At 43.9% G+C, this 14,274-nt stretch overlaps 1 protein-coding gene across 8 annotated transcripts in view; it reads left to right on the plus strand.

Annotated features, from left to right (window-relative positions):
- The first annotated feature begins 2,757 nt into the window (after positions 1-2,757).
- The window catches only part of BAIAP2 (BAR/IMD domain containing adaptor protein 2), a 494,598-nt gene continuing 483,081 nt past the window's right edge, over positions 2,758-14,274 (plus strand). For 7 of the 8 annotated variants that reach the window (XR_013598763.1, XR_013598762.1, XM_078654129.1 and 4 more), the window contains exon 1: positions 2,787-3,053. Coding sequence is in view for 6 of the 8 variants with exons in the window: in XM_078654129.1 (XP_078510255.1) it covers positions 3,006-3,053 (48 nt within the window). In the remaining 2 variants the exon portion in view is untranslated. Of the gene's footprint in view, positions 3,054-14,274 lie in introns of all 8 variants that reach the window. The other variant, XM_078654131.1, reaches the window with a different exon arrangement.

Here is a 14,274-nt window from a genome sequence, read left to right on the forward strand (position 1 = left end):
CCTTCATGATTGCCCTGATTGTAAAAGGCCATCCAGTCATACATGTTGCACGAAAGAACTGCTGCAGGCAGCAGTATTGCTAATTGTGAGTGCTACATAAGTGTATTTCAAGAATGTCACGGTTACTACGGTAAAGGTGCAGCAATAATGCCACATGAGCCATCTCCCAGGCGCCCCACACTCCCAAGCAGGAAGAGACACTAATTCTCTATTGGCTGATTTCAATCAGGGTGGGCTAGGTCAGCACTCTTCTAGATGCACACTTTTTGCTGAACCATTCCGACTGACTGGCATTGGTGTGCAGGGTCAAACTAGCCTATAGGGCAATCTTGCAGTGCAGAAGGGCTGGCCTGACAGGTCAGTGTTTTTTGTCTTCTTTTTGACTGTTTTAATGTCTGGTGGGCATGTTCTTCTGATGTGTTTTCAGAATATCAAAACTGTTCCGATATGTAAATATGGACCACTGTTTTTTGGCTATCTGCTTCGCTAATGGGAGCCACTTTTATTCTTGATGCCTGGGACTATTTTACGCCCCAGACCAGCCCTGTTGATGTGGCCAGATTTAAATTTATAACCACAGTGAAAACCAAAGGGACTTCTCAAGATGAACCAGGGCAGGCAAGTAAACAATCCATTTATACTTGTTTTCATTAGATCTGATATTTGTGATTTATTTTCCATTATGAATGCTGAATTACAGATACCAGAATGTAAAGAAAATACAGCACAGACATTAAAAGCCAGTATGTCAGCTTCTTGCAGAACTCGAAAATTGAAGAGGAGGCACTGATGTGGAAAGGGAGGTTGTTCCATGCTTTGGAGGTTACAAGGGTGAAGGCAAGGCCTCCTGCTTGCCAGTGAGAGTTGGGCTGAGCGGAGGTTTCTGGAAGGTTTGTAGAAGTGTAAGTTGATATTCAGGTATGCAGGAATGGTTTTGTGTAGTGCTGCTTTGTGTATGTGTGTGAGCAGTTTGAATCAGGTTTGTTTGTTGATAGAGAGCCAGGTTAGTTCCCTGAGATGAAGGGTGGTGTGGGTGCGGCAAGAGAGGTCGACTGTTTTAGAACTTAAAATGATTGTGTCTGTGCTTCTTCAGCATCTTTACACTACCCTATATTGCACTCATCAATTGATGATATAGACTAGGCGGACACATTTATGTTCCACTGTGGACAAAAAGGGAAGGATGCTTATAGTGGTTAATGACCTTAAGCCACCACTTTAGGGAAAGAACACTGGTACTGAGAACCTGGACAGCAGGGACCCAGTACACCTGCATTAAACGCCAGGCAAAATGTGTGGGTGGTGGGGTACTGCAACAGAAACCCAGTTTCCTATAACTGGCAACTTGGAGTACTGCACTCTAGTCCAGCACTACAGGTCCCACTTAGCTATATTCTATGCATGCTGCTTTACATCTCAGAATGTCACTCAGATATGGGATGCTAGTCGGGCTTTAAGGGGGCCGGGTCTCACCGGTGCTGAGCACCGGCAGTTTTTTAAAGGGGTCCTCGAAACAGGTCTCTATCGAACTCTGATTTGTGACCAGGCGGTACGTTTTTCCCTGGACCGAAGTGACAGCAGGCACAGTGGAGAAGTTACGGCATGAAGTCATACCAGGTGAGCGTTGTAGGGGAAGGTAAATCATTTAAAGAGAGTCCTTATCTCTCTGGATTTCCCTTCTCTTTTTGACACGCAGGAGCAACAACATTGTTGTGGTGTCGTCAGGGCTTTAAGTGGAAGCTTTTTCAATATTATATGCAAGCCATAGTTGCTGCTTATCTTATGCAACTAACAACCATTGACAAAGCCAATAGACGTGACTTGTTGTAGGTATGATGTTACTTGTTGTATCATATATCTGGATACAATGACAGAAACAGCAAAAGACAAGTCGGGCGGCACACTATGCGAAGCACAGATTTTTAGCGTGCGTGACAGAAACAGCAAAAGACAAGTTGGTGGCACAGTATGCGAAGCACACATTTTTAGCATGCTTGTTTTTAAGCCACTTTGAGAGACTCCCCAGTTTTTTCATCCCACTTAAAGCACTGGATGCTTGTAACAACGTCCATCCAAGCAGATCTTCCCAACCACTTTTCTCACCAAACATGCCTGTTCAGGACCAACATATCAGACTAGACAACCCAGTGCAGTAACCATAAATAGATTAAGATCATATGAAATACCACAAAAAGACTTGCATGAACAGTTGTGCAAAGCTGCATGCCCACCAAAAAAACATGAAGTGCACGATTGTCTCAACCCAATATACACTTATTTTGACTTGTACTTGTGTTGATTGTCTATTTACTCGTGTAATATTGTGCGAACTCCTGATGTGTCTGTAAAACTTACCTTTTTGTGTTGAATTTTTGTCCTGAATTTTTACATTCACTGTCCTGAATTTGCACTCGTGCCAGTTGGTCACACTAAGCTAGTTTATGATCTCACAGCTGTGTACATCCTTGTTGGAAGTCTCTTACAATAAACCTATTTTGAAGTAAATCGTTTATGCAGTATTAAAGTGATCTACCCCAAAATATTCCTACATATGATACGACATCGTATACGCTCTACTAGGTTGACTTGAAGATTCACCAATCGCGTTACGACTTCCTGTCCAGATGACACCTGTGGCAGCGAAATGATAACAATAACCAATGAGACGCAAAGACGCGAGCGCCTCTTATCATGTCCTCCAATAGCGCTCGCACCTACAGGCGGCACGCTCTCGGTCTCGAGAGATCTGGCCGTTTCGTGCCGGAAGTGTGGCGGAAGTAGATGCTTTGCCTTGGAGACCTGAGCGTGAGGCTGTGGACGACAGAGGGCGCTGTGCCTGGGATGCCAAATGGCGCTGTGCTTGGGGAAAGGAGGGGAGCGGAGGAGGCGGTGGCAGATATAAGAGCTGAAGTCGGCCCGCCTAGTGTTTCACTCTCGCCTGGCTTTGGTTCTCCTGTTGCTTGTCTCCGCTCAAACCCAGAATCTTGTCGCAAACCACCGCCACCATGCAGCGCTCTGACGAGGTGCACCGACTAACGGAGGGGGTCTACAAGGTGAGGGCACAGGTGCAGCTTACTGAGCGGTCTCAGTCTGCAGAAAAGGTTTCGCTTGTTTTTTTTTGAGTGGGATGGGGTGGGGCAGGGTAGGGTAAGGGGCGTGGCTGCTTTTAGCTGACAGACGTGCCAAAACCTAGAAACACATGCTAAACCATTTTTGTCGAGCTGTCGGAAGCCTTAAAAGGGATATAGCAAATTTGTTCAGTCATAACAATAGTTTTTTTCCTAACATAATCATGCCATTCCGAAAAGGAATCATACCTAAGGTGGACTTTCGTGTTTACCTTCTTTTTCTGGTTGTGGTTCTGTAAGCACGGTTCTCTTTGATTGATATAGAGATGGGGGTTCTTGCTTTGGGTTGGGTAGAGTGGTCTTACTTCTGGGTTAGGTATGCTATGTTTTTGTAAAGGATGGGCATGTGTTCTTCTATGTTTTCCTAGAGGGTGTTAGTTTGATATGTATCTTTTGGGGATAGCCATTATTTTGAATGGTTGTATCCTTTGTTCTGACTGAGGATTCGTTTACATTTACCGCTTCCCCCACGCCAGATTTGCAACTTGTCCTGATTCCCCCCCCCCCCCCCCACACTTTTTTTTTCTTTTCTTGGCCATACTTTTTTTTCCATTGCATTTCGTCTGTCTTTTTCCTAAATTATATTACTTGCCTTTACGTCAACGATATGTTATGTATATGCTTTAAAGTGTTCTCAAAACATTTCAAATTTTTTATAATTGCGGGATGAAGGAATAGACATTCTTCCTTTGTTTTTGACGGGGATCTGTGTGTTTTATATATTTTTGTGTTCGATGTATAGGAAGGAGGTGGTGTAGATAGTTCCCTGGAACGCCATACCCAATGTAATGAGTGGAGAAAGATCTTTGGTTATGCTTTGGTGAGGTTGCCTCTTTTTTTTTTTTTTTTTTAGTTTGGAGTCGTTTTGGGTTGGCTTAATCTCTGAAGGGTGGGTAGTTCACATTTTTGCTACGCTAGGTGGTATGATCGCAGTGAACCCCTTTATTATTATTTTTTTTGGGAGTGTGGAGGCGATGTTCTTTGTTAGGGTTTACTCCTTGTGTTGATTTGAGAGGCGGGCACAGTGCTTATGTGTCTGTCTCCTTTCTCTGAACCCTAAACTCATCGGTCTGAATGTCTGCTCTTATTCAACTCTATTTTAATTTTGTAGCATGTTAAGTCAATCTATTTAGTCATGTCATAGCCAATTGTACATCTACCCAACCACTCGCTGGCACATTTTCTTCTGGCATCTCCTTGCAGATCAGAACTAACACAGCTCTTAATAATCCCACTAACAGGAAGATGGCTTAGTGAGTAACTATTTGCAGCTGACATCTGTGACCTGCAGGTCACAAGCTTGAATCTTGGCATCCCGTCAGTGTACCGTTCTGAGGTCAATATATTAAGTTCCATTACATTTGTGTATAATAGCACTTCCTATTTGCAGTGCTTAGAAATGAGGAAAGCACATAATTATTACTCTTGGTCCTCAACACCTTTTTAATTTACCTTCATCTAATGCTTGCCGCATTTCACATACTTCCCACCGGCCTCATCTCTTGCACCCTTATGCATCTTTAAGGCATGCCTCCTTTGATGGCCCTCCAAATGCCTTTAATGACGCTCCTACAGCTGCCGTCACCATTCTAGATCTTATGTCACTGCACAATCTGCACCTCGCACTCTCCTACGTACTGCCACCCATCTAGGTAACAACTCTTGCCACCGACTGAGGAGCCTAGTCACCCTTTCCTAAAAACCTCCCACAGATTTAGATTCTTCTTCACTCTCCTATTCCGATCTCATGCATCCTCGCTTCTGCCATGCTACCTGTAACCCCACTAATATGGAGTAATACTGCATTCTATTTTCCACATGACTTTTGAATGCAGACCCATCCATATACGTTCTATCATTTGTTTTGCCAATCGTCTTTAAATGTATTTTTTTTTTGTGGAAGGGAATAAACGTTTATTAAAATAATTTTTCATTTCCAATGTTTCTGTTTGTTGGGTGTTGGATGTTTATATTGTGCCATTGCATTATCTGCACACTGCAGAGCATTTGTAAATGTGCAGTGCCAACTCTGTGCAAAATCATGTCCCATTATGGATGGGCTGCAGTGGAATGACAGTTGTCAGAACCCCCAAATTATGGTGGCATCGTCACGTTTTGTCATCTGGACACATCCTTTACAGCTCCGTAAGTCTTCTGTAAAATAACTGCTAGATTGTTTCATACTCAATTGTGTTCGCTGGAAGCAAAACAGGATTGCAACTGTCAGATGAAAGGCTCCTACAGGTAGTGGCGTCTCCAGAGGGGGCCAGATGGTGCCCGTGCCCCCACGCTGTTTGTCTTGCCCCACCACTACAGTTGCTGAGTGTGCCAGGAGACGACACTAAAAAAATAATTCACTGCTCTTTACCAAACACATTAATTTATACAACTACCTTTCGTTGCAAAGCTGTGCTGTTTGTTTGCTTAAAATATACTTCTGGTTATATGTATATTTATTTTCATTGTCGGCGGCCCAATGTGAGCTCCACTTTAAAATTCACTTATAGAGACATCACTGCAGACTGGCAATCTGGTTATTTAGCAAGATGGAGTTATGTAGTTACCTTGCATACATATGATGTGCATATGGAGATCTCTGCTCTCTTCCACGCTGCTTATGGCAAATCTCATGATTGCATTGATGCAGGTTATTCCACTGATCTATCGATGGATAATATCCCCCAATGGAAAACTAATTCTCTACACTCTTCGTTCGTTTGTGTTTTGGCAGTTGCAATTCTATGGCTAACTGGTTGTAATGCATATTTTAAAAGGGGTCACCCGCAATGTGACAGATAGTACAAGAGCTGTAGGGTTTTGCCCCCTCGAGCTATAGTCTTATTTTTAAACCTTGGTGATACCTGAACTTCTCTGCCACTAAGTAGTTAGTGGGCAGACGTTGGTTTGTGTAGTACTTCTATAAGAGTCAGTTGCACAAACCTAGCGTAAACTAGTTTTATGTGCGTATCTAAAAAGTATTTCTATTTTCTTTACATTTCTGGAAGGTGTCATTGATCATGTACATATCCGTTGCTTTCTGTGTTTCACAGCAGCTGTTAACATTCTCGTTCGGAAACAATAGTCAACAGTGGTGCTGGGTGGACAGGTTGGTAGTCTTTTAGTGGTGGTCTCTAGATCGTTGTGGTTATATGTTCGCGGAATCAAAGGTGGCAGAATATGTTTTTTCTAACGTTCTTCCACAATAGCGTTATGCGACATGTCAGTTCTGTTATGTACTAGAGGATTTTTACCGTTCTGTGAAATCCACTTAGTTTGTTTCCTTAGCAACGCACTCGAGCCCTATAGGAAAGTAGTATTCCTCTATGTAGCTTTATTTAATAATATTGTGTTTTTTGTGTGTATAGCACACCTGACTCGGAGAGAAAGTGTGCAGTAAGCGCGGCACATAAAACGGAACACTTATTTCCCTGAACCACATAATTCTGATAAAAAAATGCCAGCCAGAAATGCCCTTTGTCCCGTTATTAGATGGTAAACAGTAGCTGGTTTCATTTAATTCGTACTAAGAGCCTCTAAACACGTCTTTTCAACACCTCTCCTCCCTCATCAGGTTAAGATAACATATCTGTATCGGTGTACCATAAAAGGCACGTTTCCCCTTTTTTTTGTGTTAAGAGCCACATCGCCCTGTTTACTGTATTACGCTTCTGAGGTTAGTTTGATCTTTTTACTCTAGAATTATGATGCTTGAAGCCCTGCGTAATAAGCAGGACATCCTAATTATTCACTAGCTGTCCGATCTGTAATGGGTGTCTGAGAACAATGTAATTAATTGCAAATGACTCCTGCGAGAACAGAATGGATATCTCGTGTTGTAGGTAGTGCTTGCGCGCTTCATTTTCTCTGGAAACGTCTGCTGACTTTAGTTATGCAGATAACTTTGAGTAGATCTTTCCCGGATCTCCCCATTCTTTAGTTTTGTTACAAAATGTGAGCTTTGTGTTCTAGCATTTACTATATTTAATGGCTGGCTGTTTCAATTTTTAGTTTCTGAGCTTATTGTGGCCCGTTGTAAAGATTTGAATATTGCTTGCCAGATCACACTAGTCGGCAATAATTGGGTTGATAGTGTCCTTCACAAAATTTCTAAGTCTTCCCTTTCCTTTTTATAGCATATTTCCTGTCTCTTAAGAGTTCAACAGTTGAGAGCATGTGCTTGAGGACAATCACCCTGCATTGTCAGTCGTGCATTGCTTTGTCACATGAAAGAAGGCTTAGTCCTTCTCCCAACTTTAAGTAAATCTGGAAGCTCCATACTTGTGACGATTGGTTTAAAAAAAAAAAAAAAAGCAGAGGTTGCCTTGAAGCTGTGTAGGTTTTAGTCCAGAGTAGTTGGGTGTATGATAACTGCGGCAAAAGCAAAAGCGGATTCCCAGTGAACAGTTCTGAAGGAGTGTTTGTATCATCTGTCCAGCTTCCCTATTCAGGGAAGATCAGGAGGAGATCCAGCCTGCTTAGATGTCAAAGGGTGCAGGGTTCCTTGAGTAGATAGGTGACTCCTCTATTCCTAGCTCTGCACCTTTTAAGGAGCGGAAGGAAAGGATGATTGTCTTTAACTTTTCCAAGAAAAATAAATGGGTAACTGAGAGCTTGGGGTATGATGCACCACTTTGCTGTGTTCGCATTATTCTACCCATCTGTCTGTTGAGAAAATATGGGTTAAGAGCTGTTGGATTTGAACATCCAGTAGATGTGGCTCGACCAATAGCCCTAAACTACACTGGGGCACCTGCATGATATGTCTCCGTGCAGTGATATGGTGACATATTCCACTTCTTCCTTCGTGTTGTACAAGGTGCTAAATCTTTTGAATGCCTATGTTTTTGTATCGCCACCTGAAACAAACTGATAGTGTTAGTATATCCATGTCTGTGTGTAAATATGTGTCATGTATACGGTCCCAGGCACATATGATTGGGACACAAACATGTCTTGTTCTTTATCATATTAACTGCTGTAGAATACCAAAGAGGGTTTTTCCGGTTTGGTGGCAAATGTAATCAACTGGTAATTGTCCGCCAACAAAGGACAGCCTCATGTGCCCATCATGAGCCTGACTTTGCTCCTTGAATTAACACAATGCTCCCTTTTCGGTCATTAAAGTCTGGGAACTCCTGGTCACTTAATAGGACTTGAAGCTACTTTCTTAAACACTTAAGTGTCAGTGTAGCATGATGCACTACATATTGTTTTTAACACTGTTCAGTCCTGGGCAGTATTCACTGTACCTTTTCCATGTGATTAGTTACAATTGGGAGATTGTATTAGCAGTAAGGAGTGGTTATCATTTTTGGGTCAAACTATAGCCTTTTTTCCTTAGTCCAGAATGCTGTGGCACTCACAAAGGTATCGCTCAATACGTGGAAATTAGCAATATCATATTTGTAGTTGGTCTAAATCAGGGCTCCAGTCGGGTTACCACGCGGATGGGCGGCGTCCCCCCACTTATTTTACCGGGGGGACGCCGTCCTCCCTGCCAAACAGCTGGACTTCACTATTTGGCCTCTCTGGGACGAGGAGCCCGGCACCTTTCGTGACGTCACTTCCGGTGACAGCGTCCCCCCACTTCTTCTTTTTTTTTTTTTTTTTTTTTTTTTTTTTTATTTATTTTTTTTAGGACTTGTGCCCTGGTCTAAATGGTTTTGCATTGAACTGTAGCATGTTGATTGTGGATTTGTATAGTTTCCTGATGAAGAAGACTAGAATGCTTGACTGACAGCTATTCATTAACGCAGAGGTTTTTTCTACAGTTGGAAATATGCTTCAAAACCTACTTTTCAGAAAGGGGTACAATAATTGCAACATATTTTGCCGGCATGCCTTGTAGTGGATTATTTCATCACAGGTATCCAACTGAGTGGTACCCCTGCGTTTGACAAGGTTGTGCTGTCACTTTTTTATGCTAGATAACTCCAGCCTTATCTGACCAACAAAGCCATAAGGCACTCACGTGACCTTACTAATCTCTGATTTGCTGAAAGACTAAATGTTGGCACTTCACTAAAACATTTTCAGGTGATGTTATTTCAGAGAATGCTATTCTTCGTTTTCAGTAGCACTGTGGTACAAACTTAAAAACTTGGAAAGTATTGGCAATGTTATGTTGCACATGTGTGGCGTCTGCTAATGATCTGCCCCAGACTGAGCACCAAAGGGTTTTCAGGACATTACGTGATTTTGCAAATAGATTGTAGGCAGCAGGTAAAGATCCGCTGTCCTTGTGGCATGTTCTTGTCCAGTGTGGTCAACAAAAGACAATTGACACTCACTTTGCTCATTTCAGATTTTTCTGGCTTCCCTTTTGTAAAGCTGTACAAAGAAGCTATCCTCCCAACAAAGCCTGTAATAATTGTATGCATGTGCCATTTCTTTGGTGGTGAATAACACATCTGTTGGAGTGATTCATCGCTGAGTGGAACGTGGGTGTTATGGGGGCGTTGGTGTGGGCACTTGCCTACCTGCGATGAAGCAGTCCGACGTTCTGCTCGGGGGTGGCAGTTTGTGTCTCGTGTGCTTGAATGTGATGTCTTCTGTAAGGTGATGCTCCAAACGTGTGCAAGCGTCGGCTTACCGCCCCCAGAGAGAGAGAGAGAGAGAGGAAAGGCTTTCCTTGGGTATGTAGCTTAAGAGAACATTCATAATTATTCCACAGAAGCCGAGCTCCCTTTAGAGTGATTTGCACTTAATAAGCAGGCAGTGGTATGCTTTGCTTCCCCCTCATTGCCTCTGCAATCAGCTGCCTGCATTTACGTAATAATTATATCGTGAAAACGTGAAGAACCTGTCACTTTTCACCATCTAACATCTCTTTCTCTTCGAGAAGCCTGTCGGATTTAAGTTGCAGAGCCGTTTCCAATGCACCTTTTCATACGCCATTGTGGATGTGTGCCACTAGAATGTACAAGTCTGCACATCATGGCGTGTGTTTTTAGTCCTTGTCGAGCCTTTGTTGTAACTAAGTGCAAATACTGTACAAATGCAGTATATATCGAATTTCATTTGCCCCTTGCTGTCTTCCTTTTTGGCCCTTCTGAATGCTCCATTTATAAGTTCAGCTGTGATCAGCTTAGAACTTATGCAGGATGCAGCATCCTACCTGTTTTCTGTATAGTGCTTCTATTTCAATCGCATTTGTGAACACGTGTGATGTTTACCCTTAAAGTAGCTATTTGCCATAGAACAGTGACCATTTCCCTCAAAGTGGTCCGATAGTCACAGAAAGCTAAAATGTTTAAAGCAGCATGACTTTATATGGTCTGCTTTAGAAGACAAACATCTTTAAATGATTGGTGTCATCAAATTGCGCAAAAATTCCTACTTGCAACTAGACTTGAAACCTTCATATTAAAGAAGAACTGTTTCAAGCATCTTTGGACACATAACTGCCACTTTTCAAGTGAAACATCGTTTTGCAAGTTGCCATTGCTTTTAATAGGTTCGTGTTTGGTTTTTAAATTTTTTTGTATTATGGGAAATAAATTACTGCAGTAGTGGTCTCGTTTTCAAGAGGCACCTGAGTCGCCATGTTAAAGTTTTTATATACTGCACATCGATTATTAGTGCTTTTCCATCTAATTTTCAGCAGAGATCTAAACTTATGAAGTGTTCCTATATTCTTTGTGGCTTACACAGGGCACAAGTCCTAAAAAAGAAGTGGGGGAACGCTGTCACCGGAAGTGACATAACGAAAGGTGACTTGCACCATCGGGCTCATTGCCCCCCCTCGCTCACCCCTTAAGTGCGATTGCATCCGAGAAGTGACCGCGTGAACAGCGTGCCTTGAGCTCCGATCTTGTCTTAGAGAGGCCAAAGAGTGAAGTCCATCTGTTTGGCAGGGGGGGACCGCGTCCGCCCGGTAAAATAAGTGGGGGCACGCCGTCCACCCGCGTGGTGCCCCGACTCGAGCCCTGGGCTTAGAAACCTACTAGGGTACCACATCTGCAGCAGTGGTGTTCTGTTAGTAGGTGGTTATTGGAAGGCTGGCAGTGGGCTGATGATTTGTTTGCAGCTTGTAGGTTTAACAGCTGTGTAACTGGCTGTTATACTGGCATTTGGTGTGCGAATTGACAAGCCTTATGTGTTATTTGTGTCTAAGTCCTGGAGTGTATTTTACCGGCTCTCCACACAGCAAAAGTAAACTTTGTGGATCCAGATTTGGGAAATCAGGAAGATGGAGAAATGGATCGTCCAGGGCAGTTCCAGTGCCTTCATTAGACAGCAGTCGCTTTGAAAGGACTGTGAAATTTCTGCATGACTGCCTTTCATGGCAAGGCGTATTCAAGTTGGGTACCTTGCAAGAAACTTCCGGTGATGAGTAACCAGTAATGAATGCGCTGCCAGTGAGGACTGAATTATGCTGACAAACATGGGCCAACTGTAGTAGCTTGTGTTACTGCAGGTCAAAGGTCCCTCGAACGCCATATAACAAGTGTACTCTATGATGGGAGACGTTGAGTTCCACATCAAGTGGTTAGGTCTTTATTTTAGTTTTTTTCTGGTTCTCTAGCCAGTGAACGCTGTTACCTCTGTCTTCCATTTCATTCCTGTGAGGAATCCATGGTGGTAGTTTTTGTTGTTGTTGTTGTTGCCTTTTTTGCGGGGAATAGATGTAGCTGTGCTGGACCATGCTTAACAGTACTGACTGGTTTTAAAGAGTTAATACAAAAGTTCTTTTTCGGTGTTACTGCATCTCTCCAAACAAGGCTTCTGTGCTAAAATCTGAGCATTGTCTTGGTTGATACTCAGTTCTTATAATGAATGTTGTTTAATTTTCTTCATATAGAGCAGATTGCGATCACAGCAGCCAGTATAGTGGTATGCCCTGTGCATCCATTATGCTGTATCTTCCTTCTGCTAACATCTTATAGCCATCCTGTGTTTTGGGGCTATGTGCCAAGATATTCTCTCTATGGGTTAACGGTCTGCAGCTTCCATCAACAAGTGACGATGGTACCAATTGAAAGAACACAACCAAAAAAGGGACGGCAGTGCTTCCTCCGGAAGTGGTGCCAATCATGCTCGCTTCTCCACTCCCAGCATGTTCTGTTCTCGAGAGTCTCACCCAGCCAGAGCTGCAGGCAGCTTTGCGCAAGTAACTGTACGTTTTGCTGAAAGATGTCGCATTGCGGTGCATCCTTTTCTCTCCCCATTTTTGTTGGAGTTGCGTTATTCATCGTGCATTTCTGAATCCCATCATGGCCTCTCTGCGAGCGCGATTCAATGCCATGTTGTCATGGTACTGTAGCTTTGCAATTTTCATCTCCCCGTAGAACCTGCGTTAAAGACTTGGTGTTATGTAACAAGTGTAGGAATCTTCTGAACGCCCTCGGAGATGGTTTTAACCCGTTAGAATAGAAGTGTAAAATGTAAATGCTGAACGTAGCCGAAGGACAAGCTAACGATATTTTTCTGTCTCAAATCTTGTGTACAACCATCACTCAACTTTCTTAAGTTCATGCCCAAGTAATTGTGATTCCATCCTCAAGGTCGGGGCGGGTGTGAAGAGGCACAGCAGGGTCCAGTTTGATAAGATATGCTGCAATAGATCATTCAGAAATGTGACTCGTGGTGTTTGTTGCTCTAGCCTACAAATAAAACCGACTCTTATGCGGGATGTGGAAACCGTGGCCCAGAGTGCGAGCGTTCTTTTGGCCTGTGGAATTTTTTCATTAGTGCAGATGCCTTACCCATTGAAATAAAGGGCGCTTCTCTCACGCATTGAAAGGTGTGTTGCTCTTGTGTGCTTGGGTAACCAATCTGATTGAATCACATCTGTAAATCAGGAGTATCCCTGGTAATTATTATATACAGTGTGTCTTTGCTGGTAGAATCTTTTGTTACTCGCTCTGGCCTCATCAGTAGAAAAGTATCTTGTGCTACAGTGCTACTCACATTGGTGGTTCTTGTGTTGAGATGTGTAAATTGAAAATGGGATGGTGTTGACATGGTTGGTGCTACTTTGCTGGCTGAGTGTATGCACAGAGATGAGACCTTTTATTTGGAGCTGCATTTGATAGCTGGATTTTCTCCACTAATACATTGTTGAAAGGCAGGGATTGTGTGATGCAAATTGTTGCTTAACAATTTGGTACTAGAGCTGAACCCTTTCATACCGATGCTTGTTTAGATTTGTCATTTATACAATCCCCTCTAACTCCTCCCTGATAGTCAACCTGTTGTGGGGCCGCTGATGAACACATGTTGCATGGCAGCAAAAACATCAATTTCTAGATAAGCTTGCTTAAAACACATCTGTGCATTCAGAGGTGGCATTTACTTTGAGACTTTCAAAGAGGCTGACTTCTGCATTTTCTGGCAGTGGAATGGTGTGGGCTTATATTTGGTTTGGTAGTTTCCTGCTCTGTCGTGCCAAATCTCGCTGTGTTTCTGTTTTTGCATCAGCAAAAAAACGCCCAGTGTCTGCCTAGCCCTCTGCGGACCCACCCGCCAGTCTCCCGCCGCTCCACCGCTTCTACCACCTACAGCGGGAGCCGCCGAGCGGAGACCGGCGAGGGGCGGGACTACAACACCCAGAAGCCCTGCTGGGGTCCGCGTGTAGAGGAAGCGCCAGGAGGCGCATAAAAACAGCGTCATCGCCATAGACTGTGTGTTTTCTGTTTCCTGCTCTGTCGTGCCAAATCTCGCGGTGTTTCTGTTTTTGCATCAGCAAAAAAACGCCCAGTGTCTGCCTAGCCCTCTGCGGACCCACCTGCCAGTCTCCCGCCGCTCCACCGCTTCTACCACCTACAGCGGGAGCCGCCGAGCGGAGACCGGCGAGAGGCGGGACTACAACACCCAGAAGCCCTGCTGGGGTCCGCGTGTAGAGGAAGCGCCAGGAGGCGCATAAAAACAGCGTCATCGCCATAGACTGTGGGTTTTCTGTTTCCTGCTCTGTCGTGCCAAATCTCGCTGTGTTTCTGTTTTTGCATCAGCAAAAAAACGCCCAGTGTCTGCCTAGCCCTCTGCCGACCCACCCGCCAGTCTCCCGCCGCTCCACCGCTTCTACCACCTACAGCGGGAGCCGCCAAGCGGAGACCGGCGAGGGGCGGGACTACAACACCCAGAAGCCCTGCTGGGGTCCGCGTGTAGAGGAAGCGCCAGGAGGCGCATAAAAACAGCGTCATCG

This window comes from Lissotriton helveticus, chromosome 7 (genome assembly GCF_964261635.1).
Source record: "Lissotriton helveticus chromosome 7, aLisHel1.1, whole genome shotgun sequence".
In the NCBI taxonomy this organism is placed as follows: Eukaryota; Metazoa; Chordata; class Amphibia; order Caudata; family Salamandridae; genus Lissotriton; species Lissotriton helveticus.